Consider the following 25813-nt stretch of genomic DNA (forward strand, 5'->3'; position numbering starts at 1 on the left):
ACACTCTGGACATGGAGCTAATCCATCACACACACACATACACACACCCCTATGGACACTTGACGGCCAATCCACAGGGATTGAACCTGTTGTGCCACCAGGGAATAGTGATGACATTTTTCACATAGCAAAGAAGGCAGTTCCTTAGCTTTCGTTCATTGTGTGATGCAAGGTTATATTTTTTCACTGAAATATCTAGGAAAATGGAAAATAAATAAGTAAATATATAAAATAATGTTGCGCTCCAGTAGTTTGCCTGGATATGCACTGGTGCTCTATCCTGGGTGAACCCCCCTTTTGCCTCTATTAAATTGTTGTTCCTGGTTGAGTGCATTTGGCTGCCACTTCTCACCAGTGTGTGTTGATTTGGTGTCTTCGGGTATCTAAAAGGCCCTATATAAATGTAAATAATAAATAAATTCCAGCAAGGTTCCGTAGTTTCAGGTGCTGCACATCTCGTATCTTCACAGCATAGACAATTGTCTTCAGATGACCCCAAATATAAAAGTCTAAGATAAGTCTCCATTCAACTGGCCAACGACGACCGATCCACTTTCCAGGAAACTGTTCATCTAGGAATGCTCTGACCTGACACCCATAATGTGGTGCACCATCTTGCTGGAAAAACTCAGGGAACGTGCCAGCTTCAGTGCATAAAGAGGGAAACACATCATGCAGCAATTTCGCATGACCAGTGGCCTTGAGGTTTCCATTGATGAAGAATGGCCCCACTATCTTTGTACACCATATACCACACCATACCATCAAGATGTGCAGCACCTGAAACTACGGATACTGGAAGCCTGTGCTAGCATTTCTCCTGCAGTGTTGCTATCAGTGTGTGAAGAGTGGGAGAAGAGGGTTGCATTGACAATCCAACACAATGGGCAGCACTTTGAACACATTTTATAAGTGCTCAGAAACTTGTAAATAACTCATGAAAGAATACGTTAAAACCAAGCAAACCATTGTTTTTCTTGTGAAATTCCAAATAAGTTTGATGTGTCACATGACCCTCTTCCCATTGAAAAAACAAAAGTTTGATCCAAAATGGCTGACTTCAAAATGGTCACCACCCATCTTGAAAAGTTTCCCCCCTCCCATATACTAATGTGCCACAAACAGGCAGTTAATATCACCAACCATTCCCATTTTATTAAGGCGTATCCATACAAACGGCCCACCCTGTACATCAGCCACTAATTCACTGACCATTGAAGAACAGGGTGCAAGGAAGCATGAGCAAGAGATGGACTACAGGCTGCAATTGTACAACTACAAAGTGCTCCTGTCTGGTCAGCTAAGCAGAGAAATGGACCAAGAGAGTAGAAACAAGTGGTCAAAATTTAGGGTTGCTCAGTGTAGGGCACAGATATACTGTATATGTATATAGAGCTACACCGGCATTCCAGGTGACTAAGGCTATATCTAGCCCTACTGGCACCGTTAATGTATTCTCAGCACCACTAGTTCCTTGGATGGGATGCTCTACTTTAACTTATAATGAATAAATAAAATAAACAACAACTTTTTTTTTTTTTTTTTTTTAAATGAGACATATGTAGTCAATAGGTACAAAAAGATACTAGAATCACACCCCAAAATCATACTAATACATAAAGAATAGACCTATACATGCATTTCTTTCATTCATACAAAAATCACTCAATAACAGTAGTATATTTTGATTTAATAAAAGGTTTATACCTTTTAAAACAAAACTGGCAAACTAATAAATACAGTAAAACAAGGTTTGAATTTAAAAAAAAAAAAAAAAAAAAAAAAAAAAAAAAAGAATCACCACATTTTCCTTAAAGACAGTATGTAAGGGATGGTGATGCATAGTCTTACACATGGAATTTTTTTTTTTTTAACTTATGCCCTTGACCTCACACTGGGGGGGATCCATATTGTCAAAATGACCGATGTAATTTATGAACCATAGTAGTGTATACCTACTGAACTAGCAATGGCTGGTTCCTAAGACTACATATTCCCTCATATCAAATCTAGAGCAAGTCATGGCAGAACATTAAAACCAAATAGTCCAGTTAAGAAGCATTTCTAACAAAACATATATGTATGTAAAGTTGTTACTAATTCAACACCATGACAGTTAATCTTCTAAATGTCTATTATAAACCAAACGTCCTACATTTGCCAACAATGAAATCCTACCCAATTCTCCCTGTTCAAGTAATAGAATCACAATATTTTTAGCTATGGGAAGTCTCAGTGAGACATATCAGGCAATATAACAAAAAGTAAGCTACATTAAAATTAAGGGGAGGAAAAACAATTGCAAGTGCACATCATCTGCCTCTAACCTTGGAAATGAGCAATAGTTAACATAGCTTACATTGCCCTTCGATTACTGACATTTTCTAGGTATCTGTCCTTTCCTCTGAGAAATGCTCTAAATATCTGAAGCACAGTAGCTTCCCTTCATTACTTCAGAGCTTTTGCAGCAAGCGCAAAAACACAGGGACATCTATTGATATCTCCTCAGATCTTCTCACTTTGACCTCAGCTGAGCCGCAGACTAGGCTAGCGTAGGCCATTTCTCTCAGTCTCAACCAGCCAGCTTCTCTATGCACCATGGGTCTGTAGATTGCCTGCTGCTGGCTGGCTCTACGTCCTGCGGCGCTTGGTTCCCCCAGGGCTGGACGGGTTGCCGGAGCTCACAGTCTTGTCCGTGGTGCGATTTCTTTTCCTCTTCTCACCTGCGGACTCTCTCATTCCTCCACCCGACTCACCCGAGGCCCCCCTCTCCCTGTCGCGATCTCTCTCTTTCTCTCGCCCGCTGCTCGAGCGCTCCGTCTTTACTGAGGAATTGCTGCCTGACAAGTCAGAGAGGGACAATTGGTAGGAGAGAGAAATAGAAAGAGGGATATTTTGAATTAGATTTACGAAAGTGTAAAAGCACATTTCACCTTCAAAAGGGTACTCCACTCAACTCATACAGCAGGGAGATTTTGATGCCATTATCCAAGTTTAAGCGTCATTTTGGTGGAGAATCCTTTGAAGCTATATGTCATCAAGGCCTTCTCTCCCTCCCTAGTCAGTATTTAAAGCTGACTTTCATGATTTATTCAAAAAACACTCTATAAAATTCAGAAGAAGTTTCCTCACCATTTGCCAGCTCTCCAGTCTTTGCGTGCTCGAAACCCGTCTAATTTCTCAATGAAGCCCCAGTGTTTGTACGTGTGTAAAAAAAAAATTGTGTCTCAGTCCACTAAGCTAGGCTTTCTGACGTCTAAAAACTTCCAAAATGCCATTTTTCTGCCGTGAGCAAAGAGACACTCAAATGTTGAAAAGCGTAAACAGAGATGAGGACATGATAGATGCTCTATTCCGGCTCCATGGGTGGGTATTATTGACCGCCTCTAAATTCAGCAGAGCACCAACTGCATGAAAGTGCTACAAAACTAAACAACTCGAGTTAGATATTTGTTTCTGTGGTAATTTAAACAGTAAGTAAAAACTTCAGCCAAACACATCAAATTGGGGTTTATTTTGCCCTCAAACATACCCTTCCACCTTAAAATAAATAAATAAATTTACTTTCTACATTTCTTACATATAAAAATAAAACTTACACCATCTCTAACAATGTTCTACCTTTGTATGTGAGGCAAAAGTTACATTTGTTAATAGAATTAAACCACTCTTTGCTGCACCTCTATGAAACCTGTATTCATTTATGTTATTCACATTTAAACTCCCACTGGGTAAAATAACATTCATTATATGAGATGATGTATCAAATGGACCATACTAATGTGAGCTGGCTTAATATACACAAAATAAGACAGCTGTTTGCAACTGTTTGAATGTTGTTTAACAAAGCATTTAACGTTTAAAAAATATGAACATTCTACACACGCACAGTATTTCTGGAAGTTGGGATATTTTGTAACATGCGATGAGAACAGGAATCTGCGATGTGTTAATCTTCTTGAAGGTTCTCTGACAAATTTACAAAGATTTTGAATGATTTTACTGACAAACATTACAGTATTGTGTAAATATAATTTCAAACTTTTAATTCAATGCCTACAATATACATACAAAAAAAGAGCTAACTTTTTTAAACTCCTGCTTGGATCAAGATTCCAGCTGCAAAACATTTAATGGTTGGTACTGTCTGACTCTCCTCGTCATGATTTGTAGTCATTTTTAATGCGGAATATATCCTAACAGCAGGTAGAGCATTAAAGCACATGCAGTGCGTCTCTGATGCCATTTTAACTTTAACGTTAATTTGCCTCTTACTGGCTTTGGCATCATTAACTGTACCAAACTTTACCAACTGTATCAAAGTCCATATTTTGGAAAAACACAATGGAATTGGACACAGCATACATTTCCAAGGTATTTTGGACAATCTGACTTTCTCCCAAACATAATATTTTCATGTTCTTTCATTTTCATATTTTCATTCTCATTTCTTTTTGCATTGGTGAACTGTATAATGTGATGATGGTTTTCTAAAGTACAAACCCCAATTTTAGAAATGTTGGGACACAGTGCAAAATGTAAATAAATACAACCTGCAATTATGTGCAAAACCCTATATTTAGTTTAAAATAGTACAAAGACAATATTTCAAATGTTTAAAATTGTTTTAAAGAAAAATATATGCCAAAAAAAAAAAGGTTGGAACCAGGCAACAAGAGTGTGGTAAAGTTGTAGTTGTGTAATGCTACTACAAATCAGGTCCCCAATCTGTGAAGGACTCAATTGTGCAACGATTTAAGAATAAACTTTGTCGACTTAAAATATTAAACATCTACAGTACATAATATCATTAAAATACTCAATCCACAGAAATCTCTTGCAAGGTACAAGGCCCATAACCAATATTGTTAGGCTGTGATCTTTGAACCCTAAACTGGCACTGAATTATAAACAGACACACATCTGTAGAGGAAAGCACTGCATGGGCTCAGAAACACTTCCAAATCTGTGAGCACATTTCGTCACTGCATCCACATATAAAAGCTAAAACTCTATCATGCAAAGTGGAAACCCTATTTCAAAAGGATCCAGAAATGCTGCTGCTAACTCTAGGCCCAAGTTCATTTAAAATGGATAGGGGACATCCATTTTATTTTTTTTCTTTGAATATGTTATTTTTAATTCAAGCTTTGTGCCCAGTGATTCCAGGTAGGCTCCGGACCCACATCCACCCTGAACTGGATAGACAGTTTCAGACAATGAATTAATGAATGCTGGCTCCTACAATCTAAAGAAGAGAGAGAAATCTGTCTTGTTATAAGCTCATAGTTAAAAAGCCAGCATCTGTTGCATGTTGCAGGGCTGCATTAGTGTGCATGACACTGTGTGACAGGCACCGTTAATGCTAAACAACATAGATAAGAGCAACACACTGCCATCTTTTTTTGGGAAAGTCTTGCTTATTTTTGTAACAAGTCCAATCCAGTCTTCCTGGATTTCAAAAGCATGGCTCCTTAGTAAAAGAGTTCAAGTGGTAAACTAATCCAGACAAAACAAATGGGGCATTATGAAATGAAAAACATTAGAATGGAGACTTTGAGCTGTACAGCAGCTGAAACCCTGTGGCAAGCAGAAACGGGATCCCATTCCACTTTTCAAACTATGAGTTATTCTTCTCAATTCCTAACACTTACAAAGTAATAAGAGGTGATGCAACACAATGGTAAACATGAGCATGTCCCAACCTTTTTTGGAACGAGTTACTGGCATCAAATTAAAAACGGGCAAATATTAAAATCAATCCAATTTGAACATTTAAATGTCTTTGTACCATTTTCAATTTAATTCAGGGTTTATATTATTTTCATTTTTATATGCAGTTTTTTTACCAACAAAATTCATTCAAACAGTTTACTTATGCAAGTCATATCTGATTATTTGAGTTCTCCTTTGTGTGAATACATTTTCATGGCATTAATTCAGAGCATTAAGCATTTATGCTTTCTGAAGCTCACAAAATTTCAGGTAAAGCTGAAATCCAAGCTAAATCCAACCACCTGAAGTATTTCTAATAAGAACAAACTGTCTGCATTTATATGTCTGACAACCTTTAAGTCACTGAAAAGCCACTTGCCTTTAAATTCAAATTTACTAAAAATATCACTAATATCTGACCTGCTTTTAATCATAAGACCAAGTTACTTTCATGATGCCATAACAAGACATTCAGAACAACAACCTCCCATGTATAATGGTTCAGTTTACCAAATCTCTTAACCTGTCACTACTGTAAACGTTTTTATTTAAATGTTTTATTTTTAATTAAGGATGTTATAAAGTATGCATCTCTTCAAGGGTTCAAAAACAGAAGGTTATATGTCTGCCCAAACAAAAAGTCTATTTAAAACATTTTCATTAGTGGGGCAGACATTGCGGCTGTGTTGTTGCAACACAACTCAAAGTGGTAAAAGCAAACTGTCAAAAACCAAAAAGGGTACCTAAGAGGTAGCTCAGATCCAACAAGCTGAATTTTAAGGGTATTCAATTAGCCAAAACAAAGATAGAATCTTAGACCAATATGCTCAATATACTTTTGGGGAATATATAAATAAAATTTAATGGGGACTCTCCAATCCTTCCCCAAAATGTTTGAAAACTGGTTAAATAAGTTAAAGGAAAGTGATCAAGGAGGCACTGAGTTTTTTTCATGAATGTGAAATATACCTTGGGTGAGTCAACTCTATGGCAAACTATGTACAACACAGTGTCACTACAGAGCTGAGAATGATCCAAATAATTACTTCTTTGTGGTGGTTCTGACCACTGACAAATAGGTTAAGCAGAGAAACAGACAATCTATATCATGCACTTATGTGGTAGGTGGCTGATAAAATGGTCAATTAGTTTAGATACAATATATCTAAAAAAAAAGGCCAGTGGGTGCTGCCCTATATAAATAATGGCCATTACATTCTTTGTTCAGCATAAGTAGGCAATTTACAATCAAACATTTAAATAATAATAGCTGGTACCCTAATTTCATAATGCACACATTCAGTTTTCGGTGTAAAGGCAGTGTGCAAATTAAACAGCCACTACCGTCACTTAATTGCATATCCACTATAAATATTACAGATGTCCTGGTGTAAAATGACTTTACCCCACCAACCCATGTGACACTAACCCCATCCAAATAGGGTTACTGTTATTGTTTTAATTCCAGAGGAGTGGAACATTATCTCTATAGTTATGTCTGTCAAATAGCTTGCCTTCTGCCAGAAAACTAAAGCTTAAAATGTATGCTTGCTGCTGTAAGGTTTGCTGTAAAGGGTTATTCACCCGGAAATCTGTTAAGACCACATGCATGCATTTTTCTACCTTTTAAATGAATTTGAATTATGTTTATCTTTCAATTCTAACCTTGGTTAACTGTTTAAGTCATGTACGTTTGTCATATTTTAAAATACAAAATTACTCAGGAGTTGACAGCCCCTTATAAGCTCATATTCAAAAACCCAAATAACCAATCTCTTAAAAGGTCATGCTTTTCACCAGACACAGAAAAGAGAAGATGAGGGACAGCTACTCCACAGAAGGAAAGAGAGAGAAAAAAATAGAGAGTAAATAAAATAGTTAAAGAGAAAGACGCACATGCTCAGAGGACTCTGAAGGCAGCCTACAGAGGCCTCTGGTACTGAGCTGGTCTGTATTGAGCTCAAGCTGGAGTTTTGGAACAGAGTGAAAAGTTTTCTTCTGTCCATACCTTGCAAACTCCTGGCCAGCCATACTGGGACCCAGACCTTTGAAAATAGACACAAATCACCAGGGTGAGCCGCATCGAGCTACGCGCCAAATGGGAGAATGATCCAAAAAAGAAAAAAAAAAAACTGCAATGATGCAGGCTTATAAAGATTTCTTGCGTCAGAAACAGAGAAAGAGAAAGAAAGAGAAGGCAAAGGAAAGAGGCAGAGGACAGCAACATGGGAGAAAATGAACTAAAATAAATAAATAACCTTCTTCATGAGAGGCAGAAATGTCCCTCTCTTCTTTGAACTCTTCTTTCAAATCATCCTCTGAGACTAATTTTCCTGTAGAAAGTGCAAAAGAACATTAGGATGAGACATGCATGATAGTTCCCAAACCACTGAAGCTTAGAAATACAAACTAAACTAACTCACCTTCTTTGACATCCTGTATTATGTCCTCAGGTAGGACAAAAGTCCTTTCTGAGTTGGGAAAGGGTAGTATTTCAGACTCATGCTGTCAAAATGAAAAGAGGATAAATAAAGATTTTTATAATCACTATTTCTACTACATTCTAAGACACAAAAGTTAACTCACCAGTGCCTGCATGTCGTACATAGTCCCTAGGTGATCCCAGATGACTTTTGAAGAAACCTGCCTTCCGATGTTTTGGCTAAATTTATCACGGATGCAAATCATATGGAAGTGACGGTTCACCCCTGAAATAAAGTATCAAACATTACTCCTCAGCGTGACTACAGCATGTTCTGTCAAAGAAGAAGACGACACATGTTTATTGCTTCTCTGCATATAACCCATCCGTGGCCCCTACAGTGAGCAATTCTTCACATGCACTAGGGGCAGTGCACACACACAACCGGAGCAGGGGGCTGCCAGCCACTTCGGAGTCCGGGAGGACGCGGTTTAGGGGTTAGGTGCCTTGCTAGAGGTCACTTCAGCCGTGTATGAATTTTTTCTTGCCAGTCTCGGAAAATGAACCGATGACACTCCAGTCTCAAGGTCGCTTCTCTAACCTCAAGCCACAGCCGTCTGCTTAAATGTTACTTTACATATGTATAACATACTTACAGTGGTATACAGACCTATAGCATGGACACTAGCATAGGTCAGTGATTCAGTCTGGACCAGAGACTCTCACAAGTCATTTTCTGCAAGTAAAGCTTCAAGTCTCTGAGCTCATGCCCAAGTCAAGTCTCAAGTCTTTTATCACAAGTCCAAGTCGAGTCTCAAGTCTCTTAAAGCTGAAAAGCATGAATGGCATCTGGCCCATAACACTGCGCTGCTATTTCTTATTAGTTTAAGTCATGTACTGTACTGTCATTTATTAGCATGCATTATCAAAACTGATCAGTTGAATGAACACATTAAATATATATTTCAATGCAATGCAATGTCACTGAATGCAGGTCACTAATCAAACACCAAAAATCTATTTAGAAAATAATATTGTTAATAATAAAATAAAATAAAGATGGTTAACAAGTCCTGAATCTCGAGTCCAAGTCGGGTCCGGTCATTTAAAGGCGTATCTCAAGTTGAGTCTGAAGCCACCGTTTGAGTGACTTAAGTTAATAAGTCAACATTACCCACCAGGAATAGAATAGGACAGGAATAGAGCAATAAGCTGATCTTGGTTCATGCTTTTCAAGGTTTGGAGGTCTACTCCTTGTATAAAAACTTCCAGATGCCATTTTTCTGCTGTACGTCTACCTTGAGCAATTATTTAAAAAATCTTCCTGAAAAAAACATTTGTTGAAAACTTGCTTGTTGCTGGTGTTGTAAATTTGATTATTTAAAAAAAAAGCTGTGGGAGCCAACGCAGATGTATTGAATGTTATGCATAAAATGTTATGTAAATGACAGAAGTAAGTGTGTAGGAAAACTTCAATTTAACAGGATTTTTTTTTGGTCACTTTAAAAGGAACACTGGGTAGTTTTACTTTTAAACTGCAATCCCAAAGTCACTGTCTATTACTTGTAATAGGGAGAACAGATTAAATAATATTAAATATTTGCTCGACCTTTTTTAACGTTATACTCAGGGGCTCTACATACTGCTAAGAATGACTGTTTACCAATTATGCTACTGAATTCTGCAGAATAAAAAAAAATACACCGGTGTCTTTCACAGAGCTTACAATGATAAAACAGCACGGACCGACTGTGGTCTGCAGACAAGTGTGCTTTCTTTACTTCATTATTGTGCTATAAACCCATTAACGCACTTTTTGCTTACTATATTAGTAAACTGATATACGGTTATTTTATAAGACTAACCAGTTAAGTAAAACTAAAATCAGCACGCTATGTGGCTGTGGAGACCCGGCCAAGCACAGACTCTGCAGGCGGGCTCCCTTGACGTAGGTGACGGAGGGAGAGCTGCACTCTAGACCGGGGCCTTAAGGCCTACTGCGAAGAAACAGTACAGAAGAACTGGAAATTAAGCTCACCAACGGGTTTATGACCCAGCATGGCGTGAAACAGGCACACTTCCACCTCCTGACTCCATACCACCGATTCCTCAGCAGCAGAGACCACCGAATCGCCCTGTTTTTCCTCCGGAGTCACCGCTTCGGCTTCGCCCATAGCTTTTGTCTGAGGATCCGCTTCGCCACCTCCTGCAGCTCAGAAGAGCACAGCACGCTACAGCCGCGCGATATAACGATGTATCGAGGAGGACACATGGAATAAGACACAACCATTAGTTTAAAAAAAAAATGTACTATTGCCATGTTCCACACCATTTGATGTTATTAAACCTACAGACCAAATAAAAGGACCAAAAATTTTGATAATAATAACATTAATATTAGTTTCTTAGTTCCTGTAAATTGTACTTTTGGAAGTGTTTTTTAAATTATTATTATTGTATGCATGCATGTATGTAAAAGTAAAAAAAACATTTTAAATATAAAATTAAATATCCTATTCCATTATAACCACATCAAGTATAGATTCATTGAATTATTATAATAATTAATCGGTAGCTTTTTGGAATTATCTGCAATATTCAAGAAGAATTTGCATATGGGAAGAAGGACAGGCTTAGTTCAAACTGTGGAGACATTAAGCTTAGCAGAAAACTGTAAGCGTATGAGAAGCGTAACAGAAAATGGCACTTGGATCATCCATACATGAAAGTTTTCAAATATCTCATGTACAATTTTTAAATAAACCAGAGGAAATTACGACTTGAACAGCAAGAAAGAAAAAATACGAATGTGGCAGATGAGAAAACAAGGGATGGCATCCTCCATACAAATTGAGAATCTTGATATACTGATATTATTGCAACACAAAAATGCATAAATATTAGTGCTGTGAATCGATTACATTTTCTGAAATTAATCACAAATAATTGTAATGTCCCTGCTTAAGACTGAAGCTTTATTAATGGTCATTTACATATAAAATTAAAGATGTAAGATGAACACAATGGTATTATATTTATATTAATATTGTCTATTTACTTAAAAATATCATCTCTGCAATAGTTAAGTTAAAATGTCAATATCTTCTTGTATTTTTGGGTGGAAGAATCTGGCAAAATAAAACCATTCTTATTATCTCAGTGTGGTTTCAATTAATTTAAGAATCAAATTATTTAAAAATTTCAGGAAGAGCTTTGGCATCAGACAAAAGCTTTAATGGAGAAAATTAATGCTACAGCATTGAATATGGGCTCAAACATTAAAACAAGGGCTCTGTGGGTGTGTGTGTCATTTCAGCAGGAATATAATGTATTCTATAATCTATAAGTCATCAGTATTGAGGCTGTGTTTACATCTCTGTATAAATCCGCTCATATGTCACTAGAATCTTTACTGAAGGAAGTTGCGGCCATATTTGGTAAAATGATTATTTAGGGTTAATTTTGATAGCAATAACAAATATTACACATTAGTTATTGTATCACGCACAGATAATTAAAAAATAATAATAAAAAATGCATAACGTCACTGAAAATGCTCATGGCTAAAGGGTTTGTGTACCACCTGAAATGCTGAGAAGTCACCATGTTGTGACTAATAGCGATCAATCCAATAAAAACAAAACAATCCAAACAGTGCTTTAAAAGTACGCCCACCACCCACATCCTAAAACTAGGGGGGAAAAAGTGCTTTGGTAAACGACATGTAATATATAAAAACATGATTAGTTCTTCAAGCAATGCCATGAATGATGTTGCCAATTGAAAAGTCTTCCTGTTTGTCATTCTCTAGTTTGTGCATAACTGCACATTCCAGCTGTTTAGATGGGTTCTCTGAGAAAGAACTCTTACAGAAGACAACATAGTCCCCATTAAGCTGTATTCCATGAGTCTGGCAAAGCTGAGCAGCTACAGAACACTCCAGCGTGAGAAGGTCAGCTAGCTTCTGAATGGGAAAGCGGCAGTTTCTGCTGCTGTGTCCATGGCTGTAGAGCAGTAGCAGATCTTTCCTGCAAGAGTGCAGGTGCCGGTGTAGGGCACAGGCCTGAAGGAAGTCCAGTCTTTGGGCCAGACGGAGGAGACGGACAGGGTTGCGTTCCATGTAAGCGCTGCTGACAGCCAGAGCTAACTGAACAGGTGCAGAGTGCTGTACCCCATGAGGTAGCTCAAGAGTATGCTGGATAGCATGAGGTGAACCTGGACATCCACACAGGTATAGAAAAAAGTAATATAAAGTTGAACCATCTTTGACTTAAAGGACATCATTAAATAAGAAGCCAAAGAGCTACAATATTAATACTGCATTTACCAAATAAACATAGCACTACTACTCAAAACAACTTGTAGCACTTCAAACATGATTACCTTTACTACCTTCTTTATTTCAAAGAAGCTGATTTTAGACTTTTATGTTTGGTTCTCTGAAAGCTTAGGACGTACCCACACTCCCCATCACACAAGCACATTGCTGATCAGCACAGGTTTCTATTGATTGATATAACTATCAGGTGGAAATAGCAGACTAATGATTTTGGAGGAAACTGGGATCACATTAAATAATAAATCTGCCTTCAAATTCAATCTGCCTTTTTGATATATATTAATTTAGGATATTTTTGATATGATGGGAAAGGTAGATGATTGCAAACAAACTGTGCAGTAACAGATGGCAATGGCCTATTGATTTTGAGTAAACTAAGCATCTACAAACTGCAGGTGATGAGTGTGGGGAAAAGAGTGTAGTTAATGATTGTAGGTAATGCCATAGATTATTATTAAATTGACATCTTTATGTGTGGATTAACACTTCTGTAGATCAACAACAAGCAGAAAAGCAGTACATTCACCCACCCAGGTTGTAGAGCAAGTTGAGGGCTTGGAATTCGTTCTGGTGCTTGTGTTGGCCTTTGCTGTAACACTCCAAGAGCCAGCTTATACACTCCTGCAAGTGTGTGTTGTTGATGTGTGGATCGTAAAGCCGCAGTGGCTGACCACACAGCCGGTAAGAGCCGTACAGGAGGAAGCGCACGGTTCGCTCCAGTACACTCACGCATTCTGGTCCAGAAATGCGCTGGATCACCATGTCTTGCCGCACGCTGCGTAACCGATCAAACACAAAACTGTAGACCTGTACAATATCCAGAAAAAAAACAGATCTGTCAGTACTACTGATTAGACAGAGAACATTTATACAGAAACAGAATTTTCACTGGTCTATTGAGTTTAGATTTCTGTGGACATATAACTTGATCCATACAAATTTATACAATGCCATTTTGCACATTCATTCATTATCTGTAACCACTTATCCAGTTCAGGGTCGCGGTGGGTCCAGAGCCTACCTGGAATCATTGGGCGCAAGGCAGTAATACACCCTGGAGGGGGCGCCAGTCCTTCACAGGGCAACACAGACACACACACACACCCCTACGGACACTTTGGAGTCGCCAATCCACCTACCAATGTGTGTTTTTGGACTGTGGGAGGAAACCGGAGCACCCGGAGGAAACCCACGCAGGAAAACACACCAACTTCTCACAGACAGTCACCCGGAGCGGGAATCGAACCCCAGGTCCGTGGAGCTGTGTGACTGCGACGCTACCTGCTGCGCCACTGTGCCGCCTCTTTGCATATGAACTATATACAGACCATGGGCCACAATGTTAAATCTGCTCCAGGTTTAGCCTTAATTTATGAATTTATTTATAATTTTGTGTAAATTTACCATTATCTTTGATATTTAGCTCCATTAACTTTACTTCACTTTCAGAATGTACACTGTCACAAAGGATCCTAATAGAACTAACAAACTGGTATGAAATACTCAAAGAACTCAAGAGTAAAAAATGAAGACTCAAATGTGAAGCTGAATCAACATTCCCCTGACCACACTGTGAAATTATGATACAACTAGTATCTAAAAAGGTTTACTGAGACGACTGTCATAAATGAGTCAAAAGAAGGATCTAAATAAATATTTGGGATCTTGATTAATGTTAACTATTTAACCAAAAAGTTATGAGACAAAAACTACAAACTAACTTAGACAAGATGTAAAATATGAGAATATATGAATAGCTTATTTATGTATAAGATTTTCGAAGTAATGAATGTAATATCAATTAAAGGCTGTGCTCCAGGCTAGATTGAAGAATATCCCAGCTCTTTAACACCTGAGAATGCAGCAGCTAACCTCAGTCCAGGGCTTAAGTGTAGGGCAGGCAGCTATCTCATCCACCAAATAATACACAGTCTTAAGCAGTACATCTGGTGGCCGTAGATCACTGGCTCTTGTGGCGTCCTTCCCAGCTGCAGGGCGGCTGTATTCCTTGACCACTCGGGTGGTGTCTGCACGCGGCAGGCGCTCTCGTTCTGTGCCAGCCAGCATCTCAAAGCGGTGCAGCCTGTTCTGAGCTTCACGCTGCCGTGTCTCTGAAATGGGACACATTGAGGTGCAGGTGCCACGGGGTACCACATCTTCTGCTTTTACCTGTGCCTCACGGTGCTCCTCACGTTTCCTCCCTCCAGTTTTCCTGGCGAGAGGTCTCCTGTGCATGAAACGTTTCATAAATTAATACATAACTCCAATGTGTTTGTGATGAAAAATCAGACCAACTGCTGTTTTTTTTAAAATCTTTTAGTCCTGCACTATAAAAAGTGACTGTTGAAATACTGTGATGTATTACTGTGTTAACGGTTGGCATAATGTTAACAGTTAAAACATTCACTGAACTTTTGTAATATTAAAACCTTGTATCTACACTTATTGTTCATTTTATCAGCTCAACTGATCATACAGTAGCACTTTGTACTTATACAATTACAGACAGCAATCCACCTGTTACTCTGCATACTTCCTTATCCCCATTTCACCCAGTGTGACAGAGTGTAGATACAAAGTAGTTTTTCCAAATCCAGTGATCTTTCAGTGTATATGTTATAATTTAGCAGGTACAATAACCAATTCTCATGAGGAATCAAAGGTGGGCAGAGTAGTCTAAATCTTTAATAGCTGCAAGCAAAATAACATTGAAAAGAGTTTAAATACAACTACAAATGTAGCACTAAAATAAGAGCCATTAAATAAATGTTTGTGCCTGAAATTAAACATAAAAGTAGATTTATTTGTGCTGTTTGCAGAGAAATCATTTAAAGGTGCATACGTATTTGTGAATGAAATATCCGAGAGACACCAATGACGTTTCACTCTGAAATCCACCTCCATTCTTCAGTCAATCCTCAAACTCTGATACACTGGGATATTAGAAACATTACCACTCCGAGTAGCACATAGAATCTCATCATCTCTATATCTGACCAATAAGCGATAGCTTAAATATAAGTCCTCAGCTTTTATTTGATATCAGAACTAAACGCGTTGGTCACTGTAAGGTGAGACCCTCAGTAGGAGTTATATGAACAGACAGAGCCTCCAGCTGACTAACCGCTATAGCGCGTAACCAGGAAGCGTCTACCGCATGTGATTAATCGGGACCTCGACATTACTATATTATTATTACATTATTTATTTAGTGAACAAAAATTCTGCAATGTTAACGATAAAAAGAGACTTACGCGCCACGCGCTGCGCTGCTCCTCATTGGTCGCCTCTGTAAAGCAAAACAAAACGACGCCTTCCTATGTCGTCACATTCGTTACGTCACAAATTGAGTGCAAATAAACCAACCGAGGGGAACTGGAGGGAGAAAGTTCATGAACGAACTTTGAACTTGACTTGTCACGTATTGCTAGCGTCCATCGAAACGGGCACATTAAAATAAATACCACATTGAAAAGTCTCCCATTCTATTTTGCCAGCCACATTAAGAAATTCCACCTAAAAAATCTACCATTTTATTTAGGCTTCCACATGAAGTGGAACCTTAAAAAACCCAACCACCTTAAAAAGACCATTATATTTAGACTATCTCGTTCAATAAAATTCTGCTGGAATTTCACATTCCACATTAAAAATCCGGCCACGTTTTTCCAGATCTTCCTTAAGTCAGTGTGAGAGTGGCAGTTAAATGTCAGTGTTCCGGAAAGTACAAAAACCGTACCCCACAAAACTAACCATTGTATGAGGAAGAACCCTTTGTCGATCGATTTGATGCAAGAACTGTGCAGATTGAGCAAGAATTGTTTGTGTTATGGCAGTGTAAAACATAAGGTGTGCTCCGCCGGTTAAAAACTAAATTGAAGTCTATGGGGCCTGGGACCACACCTAGTGTCGAACAAACACTCATAACTCCAAAACCCTACCGTGAAGTGATTTCATATTTATAGGTGTTAGAAAGGGGGAATACTTTAACTCTAAAACTGTAGGAGCAGTATCATTTTAGATTTTGAGTGTAGAATCATAATAAATACAGGTGGAATGTTCGTGAACAATCTTTGAATTTGGCTTGTCACATATTGCTAATATCGTTGCAACTTTAGCTTATATGCTATATTGACGGTTACCTTAATGAAAATTCCACATAAAAATGGCCATTTTATTTAGACTTTCACCTCAAATAATCCTTAAAAGTGACCATTGTTTTGTCTGACACCTTAAAAGTTCCACATTTAATAATCGGTCGTTTAAATTAGACATCTACTTTAAATACATGATCACTTCAAATAATCTTTAAAGACTAATATTAAATCAGTCATTTTATTTAGGCTTTAGCTTAAGTAAATGACGGACATATTTAAGAAAAATAAACACCACTTTAAAAAAATCTGCCATTTTATTTAGGGTTCCACGTTAAGTAAATGGCCACTTCGCAGAAACTGATATATTAAAATAAATACCACCTTGAAGTTTATTTTAGAAGAAAACGTTTAGCCGAATAAGGTCATATAAGACACCTGAGTTAGAATGGATTATGACATCACCCACTCTAGCTGTCCCTATTCAAATGAATGGAGGGATATTGAAGGATGGATAAAATGAGACAAGATGAGTGCGATCAGTCTGAAATTTGACATGGTGGGTCCTGGTGTGCCCAGGTCTCACCATGTGAGTCTCATAACTATAGGTTAAAAATTGACCGTTAGAGCATGTTGAATTTTTTGCCAATATATTCCTATGGAAAAAATTCCCAATTTGGAAGCTCATATTCCGGAATCTGTCAGTCAAATCGCTCCAAACAGCACAAGCAATGTAATTGGTTATAGGTTCCTGTGAACCTACAATCCTGTGAAATTCTGTGGCTCTACATTTGAAGACCCTAGGAGTAACACTGCGAAAACGCAAAGAGAAGAAAAAGAATATTATGAAGAACAGTAATTTGGCTTTGACAGGCCAGATGAATGACTGAACAAACAAGTCAAAAATCATACAAGAATATTTTAATATGAAAATGTACGGATATGTACAAATCTACAATGTTGGGTGACAATATTTAACCAAATAATTTTAAAGACACTAAAAACGCAGAAATTTTAATTACACAAAGTGGCATTTCCAAAAGAGGGAAGGAAGGGGGGGAAAAAAAAAATCAGATGTCTTTAAAACAACAAATATAATTTTGAATATTTAACATTATTCAATGAGAGATCATTTGTGCCTTTAGTACATTACATGCCTTGCTGTGGCAGTGAACTTGTTGATCAACCACCTAAAGGGAAAGCAACAATTTTGTTGAATTTCCTCCATTTGTACACGATCTGCCCGATTGGTGAAGTCCAAAATATTTAGATATGTTTTCAGAACTTCAGGCCTAATGACCATCAAAACTGGTCCTTAGAAATCTCCTATATGTACACTATGATTTACTTCCACAAAGGTGTTTTGCAAAAATCGAACTTTTGACAGGGACCCCAGTCACTCACGACTGTCATACCACATGTCACAAACGCCTACAGACTTACAAATGAAAATCAGATGATGTTTTAGGTCATATTTTAACAGAAATACAGAACATTTTACATGACTCGTTACATTTTCAAGCACCACTGTCATAGGAATAAGACGGCAACAAACTGAATATATTTTAATGCTTTAATACCACAAATGTGCACATATACAAAGAAAACAAATGTTGCATCAGTCTGAGAAGAGTGTCTGCACCATAGTAAGTCCAATTTTATCTTCTTCTAGAGCTTGCTGGACTAACACAGTCTCACGGCTTACTAGTGAAGACAGCTCCAAAAGCTCTGAACATGTACTGAAAAACCAGGAACACAAAGCCATAATCGTAGTCGATCAAACCAGTTTCAGAAGTTTATAACCCTGCATCCTACATCCAATTTGTAATGTTAGATTTCAAACAATTGTTTCAACAGCTAAAGAAACTTGATTAGCTTGAAAAACTTTTTCAACAGACCTAAAGGGAGCTTACATTCAAGCTTCTGTGATTCTTATAAAAACTAGTACAAACATGGTGTACAACCACCCCTTATTAAAATATGGCATTAGACGTTTGCAAACCTAATCCAATTATTTAGTTGTGTTAAATGTATAACAGAAAACATTTGTTGGCTTTTCTTCAACTGAATTTTTTCCCCAAAATACACAATAGAATCACAGTATAGTTGTCAAATCAATTAAATTTGTAAAGTGTATTCACTTAATTAGGAGAAAATGCTCAAATGTGGAAATGTCCATTTTAATTGAAAACACTCCTCCTGTCAGAATGCCAGCATATTACTAATCATGTAAAATAACAAGCCATGTAGCAAATGAGTAGAAAAACAATGCAGTTCTACTGGTGATGTACTGCAATATTGCAAACATCAGCATCAGTTCAGTAATAAAGAATAGTGTCTACTTGATAAGTAATAATCACAGTAGGCAGAAAGAAAAATTAGATAAATTAATAGGTATTTTAAGGATGCAGTAAAAGATAAAGCATAATTATTAGATTAATAGAATTAAAAAATTAGGGGAGATTCTTCTCAATCATAACCCCACACGAGTGAGTGTAAGAACTGTATATATATATATATATATATATATAAAAAACCTTAGTTTGAGAGACACCTTAAATACTATAGAAATTTTAGGCCATTAGAAAAAGTGCCACTGACTGACTCTTACCTGATCAGCTGCCTGTTGATCTCAGGTGCTGTGTTTTTTATTTTTTTAAGGCACTCAGCAGTGGTTTCGCTGTCTGTGGAAAAGTCCTTCACATATTGTTCCAAGGCATGCTGACTCTGATTTAGACACACTACCGCGTTATCTGTGTGACAAGAGAATGCATACTGAACTTAGTGGTAAGATTCTGCAATTTTCACATCTAGAGCAATGAGTCTATTTAACATGAAGCTTTAACATACTTGGAATAAAGGAACATTTCACTAACCCAGAAATTTCCCCCGATCATCTTCAATATGAAAGTTTTTCACAGGTAACTCATGCCGAGTTGTGTCTATGGCTGTGGCAAACACCTTGTACTCCTCTGTAAACTGTTTTGCCATTGCAGCTGCAGGACTTAGTGCTGCAATCTGAAAACAGAAATTACAACCTCAACTCCCCATTACACAGGTCTATTTAATGTCGATTAGAATTTATTTAAAATAAGTTTGTGTATTTGTAAAAGTAACCTGCAAGTCAAGTAAGTCATTGAACTGTTTTTGTTTTTCGAGAAGGATGTATTGCCGCTTCATGCTCATGACTTCTGAACGCAACTTCTCCTCTTCCTCCATCATTATAAGGAGATTTCTTTCTGCCTCTTCCTTCAGCTTGTGAGTATTATGTTCAGTCTACACAAAACAGTGAAAGACTACAGATTGATATCAATTCTGTAAAGCTGCTTTGTGACATCAGTTGTAAAAAGCTCTATAAGTAAAATGTGATTGACTGATTGATTAACTTCAAATATAGATGTATTCAGATTCAGTACTTAAAAACCTATGACTTAGGGGGCTAGGAAGGAAATCTAAATTAGTCTGTTCTTACTTCAGTGGTAAAATTTTATCCTGATGTCACACATTAAGAAAATAAAAGTGAAAATATATGGAGGGAAAAAAAAAAAAAAAGGAACAAAAAGTGAAAATGAATAAAAGATAAAAGCCACTCTCTGTTCCTGGTGCCTCACTGCTCGGCTCTCCTGTTTAAAAGTAAGCTGAGGTAGGTCTTTGTGGTATTTTGACCAACAAATATCACAGACGTGTTATTAAGACCCCAAACGAACTGTGTTAACTTGGGAAAAAGGGTGTAATGTGTTCCCTTTAAATGAAGACTTTGCCTTATGAGAATGTTTTGTCAACTCAGTCAGTATAATCACAACATACTTGGGGGGGTGGGGGGGGTTGTATTTAAAAATGAACTCTGCAAGACAACAAAAATCCAGGATCACAGCTGAGCATTTATAGGCTTAAGTACTTAGGTCACTTCCTCTACAAAATTACTGATCATATGATTTGTTTGTGTAAAATACTTTAAAACCTCTGCGTCTAACCTTTGCAGTAAGGAAGGCCAGCAAGAAGGTCTCCAAATCCATGTTCCGTTTCTGAGCTTTAGAGTGCCCTGCAGTTGGTGGTGCTATGTTTTCTGAAAATATATTGCTTTGTATGAGAGACCTGTATTCATTATGCTTGAATTCCAAAGTTTAAATTTTTTTTTGTACTTTACCTTTAATAACTGAGAGATCAAAGTCTGGGCGCAAATAGAAATCATCCAGTGCTGTTGACTGCAAGATATTTCCCCCTAAGGCTGAAGCCTCCAAAACGCTGGGCATAACTAGTGAAAGATTTGCAGTGGTCAAAAGTTTGTTACATAAAATTGCAAAGGTATAAACATGTTTTCCTGACACTGTTAAACATATACCCGACATAAAAAGTCATGATCCAAACAGAGAAGTCCTCACAAGATGCATAAAAATGGTGATCAACAAATATACATTATAATAACATCTGTAAACATCCCTTATAATTAGTGAACTCCAAGTTGCCTCCATTGTGAAGACATTCAATAATGCACACACAAAATGTAAAGTCCCCCAAACATCCTGTTTCAACTATTGCTGAACTGGAACATTATACGACAGGTATGTGCACAGCTAAAAGGTAGTTTCCCAGGCAGGGACTAAACCTAGCCCTGGCCTACACTGCAATTTGAATAGTGATCTACCAAATGAAAAGAGGTCCAGGACTAGGCTTAATCCATCTGGGATACCACCCCTAAATGTCTCTGTCCACTCTACAGAAGTTTAACTGCATTCTCTGGTGTAACAGAGCTCCATCAATATCTCTGGGGTGAGTAGTGTTTGTGATCCAGAACTAACCCTCCAACATTAGCACATAACCTTATGCTGACATGTTTGCATGCTCTAGTTAGCCTTCACAAAAGAATAAAGATCATTACTGCAGCAAAGAGGGAACAATTTGTTAATATCGTTGATTCAGAAATGTCAATCCATAACATTTGGCCATAATGTACAACATTATATTACAACATTGAAGCCAATCCTCAGCATTTGCAATAATGAAGAAAAGCAATAACGTACATGTTGAGTTTTGATCAGAATGGCCAGAAGATCCATGTAACGTTCGTCTCGGTGGGGTACCAACTTTGGGTTTGAAGGCACCAGCAACTTTTGGTGAAGCAGGTCTTGGTGGCAGAAAGACAGACTCTTTCTGAAAAAAAAAAACAAAAAAAAACCAAAAAAAAAAAACCATGCAATTAAGAGTATGGAATAGATTCAGTATATACTTATATTTTATGCATTTTTTTTTCATATCTTCTAGTACATCTTGATAAATCTTGCAAAACCAAAAAGACATCCTCCCACGAACTGAAGCATAAAGAGAAGATGCTGGTGGGGAACACAAAAGAAGAAAAGTAAATCCTACCTTTGCAACAGATGACTTCTTTTCAGTTTGCATATACCGAGACTTAACGAATGTTTGAGAAGCTGAAAAAAAGAACCCAGACAAACAAATATGCAACACAAGTCATTCAATATCCAGTTGAAATGCTTTAGTAGATTTTTTAGTTCAACAATTCTGTAAAATATTTTACACTGAGTCTTTCTTCGTGCTCCACTACTGTTTTTTCCACAGCTGGTGTCATTTCCAGAAGCTGAACTGAAACAAAAATGGAGAGAGATTACAGTTCTCAATTTTTCTGCTATAAAATAATTCACAATACATGGATAAAGCGGCATCGAAAAACACATCACCACTGTTTTAAGCAATATATTTTCCAATATAAATAGTGAAAGTCCTTGATACACCTTCACATTAAAGGAATTTTGACAGGAGGCTGCAAGATAGTATTATGTTTTGAATTTGTGTAGTATGAAAAACCAAAAAATGAAACCAAGATGGCAAGTGTGGGAACATCCCAAAAATGTGATAGATATATGATGTGTGACCAACATGTGATAGATATATGATGTGTGATGTTCAATGCTTCGACACCTGGATTTTCCAAACATCCACAAGTTCATTCAAACAATGAAACTACGGCATAGTAGTAGACCACTCGAAAAAGTAACTTTAACCTCTTAGTAGTATATGTATACGAAAGTTTTCATTTAAAAATGCATTACAGATATTTTTCATTACGTTTCTGTTTTGCATGGGATTGGAATTTATGCATGCAAGGCTTTTATAATTTAATCCATTCATAGTAGAGAAAAAAATATTTTCCAATATAAGTGAATTCTTATGTTTTTCACAAAAGTAATTTCATCATGGGGCACGGTAACGTAGGTTATATGTTATACGCAGGTAATATGGCAGTCACACAGCTCCAGGGGCCTGGATGTTGTGGGTTCGATTGCTGCTCCTGGTGACTGTATGTGAGGAGTTGTGTTCTCCCTGTGTCTGTGTGGGTTTCCTCCGGGTGCTCCGGTTTCCTTCCACAGTACAACAACACACGTTGGTAGGTGGATTGGTGACTCAAAAGTGTCCGTAGATGTGAGTGCGCGTGTGTGTGTTGCCCTGTGAAGGACTGGCGCCCCCTCCAGGGTGTATTCCCGCCTTGTGCCCAATGATTCCAGGTAGGCTCTGAACCCACCGCGACCCTGAACTGGATAAGCATTACAGATAATGAATTAATTTCATCATGAATATATTGGACAACTTTAAAATATATTTGTTTATAAGTCAAATAAGAATTAGGTGAAACACTGCTCAACATGAATGTACAGTGTGCACAATCTTTATCATTTGCCATGGAAGAGGGCTTCAGGGCTTTTGTCAATAAACTTAACACAACTTACATCCAGCATTTCTACAAAGGCTCTCAAGACTATGGTGGCACAAAGATATACAGAAAAAAGAGAAGGGCAATGGCAGATGCCCAAATGGCTGAATGTTTGCTTTATTTCTGACATACATCTGAATACATGGATGCTTATCTTTGAGTTACCTGCAATTGTTACTCTACAGTTAAATTTATCTTCTGTTCTTCTTGGTGTTACTAAATTCCCTAGAGCTCACGTCAGGAAATCTGTGACTGGTCTGACCTTTAACAGTGACCTTACAGGCAAAAATCACTCGTGTGGTCTTGAGAAAACAAAACCTGTAACCATTGAAATAGAAAAAAAATAAAAAGTTGTGGTCTTGGATCCCGAGGAGACATTAGAAAAACTAATCCTAAAGGTACAATGGATTCACTGCCCTGGGGTGATGCTTCAGTGAAAGGATATGGTCTGGTTTTGTTTGAAATTGAGGGTTGTTTATTGCTGTTTATCGTAGGCCTAGGAACACTGAGCAGTGTTTTGTTCAGAGCACCAGTAATGCTAAGTGTGTTGTTTAGCTAAAAGCAGACAACAGACTAGCTGGACAATAAGCTCCGTTAAAGTTAGGCACTCGGTCTCACCTCTGAGAGTGCTCGGCGGAGGGTTTCTGTACTTTGTTCATATTCACGCTCTTCTTCTTTGATGCCATTTTGAAACCCGCCCTTTTTATCCGCGTCTCTCTCGTTCTCTTCCTTGCGTCGAACAGACCATAAACCCGCATTACTGCCCTCTACTGTCATGAACCTGTAAATACTGATATATTTGTGCTTCAACGACCAGCCAAAACATTAAAGCCACCTCATTTTTTTTATACACTCGCTGTCCATTTAATCAGCTCTACTTACCATTTAGCTGCACTTGTACGTGTAAAATTAGAGGCTGTAGTCAATCTAATATTTTGGATACACTGTTAGAACACTTTCACCTTGTTCTTCAATGGTCAGGGATCCCACAGAATCCCCACAGGACCAGAGGGAGCAGGTATGATTTGGGTGGTGGATCAACAATAGACTATCTAATACAGCGGAAACTGGGTGGACACTGTGTATGATAACTCCAGCAGCACTGCTGTGTCTGATCCATACCAGATTATTGTCACAGCAGGGTCACTGCAATGATGAAAATTGTGGTACAATCCGCCAACCAAATAGTACCTGCTTTATGGTGTTCCTGTGGAGGTTTCGACGTTTGAAGAATGGGGGAAAGGGGGCTAACAAAGCATGAAGAGTGACATATGGACTACAGTACATCACTGTGTAACTACAAAGTGTGCCTATATTGTAAGGGAAGTTGCTAAAATTGACAGTGAATGTTTAAAACACAGGAGTTCATTTTAATGTTATGGCTGACTGGTGCATATGTAAAGTTGTTCTGCTCGAAATGGCTGCGGGTAATGTGCCTCATTCAAAGTACTGGAAAGACGGAAGTGCTTTTTATGAATTCAGCATAAATGGGAGGTCTAAAATAGAGTAGGACTATGAAGAGAACAGCATACAGAGAATAATATTCATTCATTGTCTGTAACCGCTTATCCAGTTCAGGGTCGCGGTGGGTCCAGAGCCTACCCAGAGTCACTGGGCACAAGGCAGGGACACTAGAGGGGGTGCCCGTCCTTCACAGAGCGACACACACTAGCCAATCCACCTACCAATGTGTGCTTTTTTGGGCCTTGGGGGGAAACCAGAGCACCTGGAGGAAACCCATGCGGACATGGGGAGAACTCCTCACAGAGAGTCACCCGGAGCAAGGCTTGAAACCAGAATCTCCAGGTCCCTGGAGATGTGTGACTGCAATACTGCCTGCTGTGCCACGGTGCCGCCCAAGAACAATGTTAACAGTGTTTATATATAAGGTTTTTTTAATATGGTCTGTTTAAAGACATAGTGCAATAATACAATAACTGTATTAAAATAAAATAAATGCTACAAACAATAATATTTCCAGAAAAGTTGAAATGCTGCCAAAATGTTAATAAATGCAATGATGTGCAAATCATTAAAACCCCATATTTAATTGAAAATAATACAAAGATAATGTTTCATATTGTGAAACAAGAAAAAAATATTGTTTTTAAAAAATGTATGCACAATTTCAATTTGATACAAGCAGCATATTACAAAAAGTGCGGGCAGGGGCATTTTTACAAACGCATTTCCTCTCCTTTTAAGAAAACTGTAAATCTTTGGGAACTGAGAAAACCAACTGCTGTTGTTTTGAAAGTGTAATACTTCCCCATTCTTGCTTGCTATAGGATTTCAACTGCTCCGTAACTCTGGTCTCCATTATAGTATTTTTAATTGTTAATGCACCTAATGTTTTTAATGGGTATGGGCCTTTTTAGTCTGGTTAGCCATTGCTAATTCCCCATGTGTGAGTTCAGGCACATGGACATTCTCTCTTTTTTGGCTGTTCTGTACACATTTTCGGATGCGGAGTTGGAGTGCAAGTCACACAAGACATTGATGCCACTTTCTTTTTG

The 25813-nt window shown here is 37.9% G+C and overlaps 3 protein-coding genes across 4 annotated transcripts; all 3 read right to left on the bottom strand.

The window, feature by feature from the left end:
* Positions 1-1711: 1711 nt before the first annotated feature.
* On the bottom strand, positions 1712-10356 carry mrgbp (MRG/MORF4L binding protein). Its single transcript, XM_066672269.1, has 5 exons — positions 10176-10356; positions 8302-8423; positions 8139-8220; positions 7974-8048; positions 1712-2840 (listed from the first exon to the last, which is right to left on the bottom strand). The coding sequence occupies exons 1-5, from the start codon at positions 10309-10311 to the stop codon at positions 2632-2634; spliced, it is 624 nt and encodes a 207-aa protein (XP_066528366.1). The 5' UTR covers positions 10312-10356; the 3' UTR covers positions 1712-2631.
* Positions 10357-11222: 866 nt separating this feature from the next.
* Positions 11223-15849, bottom strand: sac3d1 (SAC3 domain containing 1). 2 transcript variants are annotated; one of them, XM_066672465.1, is made up of 4 exons: positions 15319-15661; positions 14349-14703; positions 13007-13283; positions 11223-12352 (listed from the first exon to the last, which is right to left on the bottom strand). In XM_066672465.1, the coding sequence occupies exons 1-4, from the start codon at positions 15378-15380 to the stop codon at positions 11889-11891; spliced, it is 1158 nt and encodes a 385-aa protein (XP_066528562.1). In that variant the 5' UTR covers positions 15381-15661; the 3' UTR covers positions 11223-11888. The 2 variants fall into 2 exon arrangements, with proteins under 2 accessions (XP_066528562.1, XP_066528563.1); XM_066672466.1 differs by lacking the exon at positions 15319-15661 and adding an exon at positions 15731-15849 and having other exon boundaries at positions 11224-12352.
* A 1713-nt stretch (positions 15850-17562) lies between these two features.
* Positions 17563-24048, bottom strand: haus8 (HAUS augmin like complex subunit 8). Its single transcript, XM_066672548.1, has 10 exons — positions 23916-24048; positions 22107-22171; positions 21938-21999; positions 21592-21721; positions 20718-20825; positions 20545-20636; positions 19688-19846; positions 19447-19588; positions 19182-19323; positions 17563-18309 (listed from the first exon to the last, which is right to left on the bottom strand). Exons 1-10 carry the CDS (start codon positions 23981-23983, stop codon positions 18189-18191), a joined length of 1089 nt encoding a protein of 362 aa, XP_066528645.1. The 5' UTR covers positions 23984-24048; the 3' UTR covers positions 17563-18188.
* Positions 24049-25813: the final 1765 nt, after the last annotated feature.

The sequence above is a fragment of the Hoplias malabaricus genome, chromosome 5, assembly GCF_029633855.1.
Source record: "Hoplias malabaricus isolate fHopMal1 chromosome 5, fHopMal1.hap1, whole genome shotgun sequence".
Taxonomy (NCBI): domain Eukaryota; kingdom Metazoa; phylum Chordata; class Actinopteri; order Characiformes; family Erythrinidae; genus Hoplias; species Hoplias malabaricus.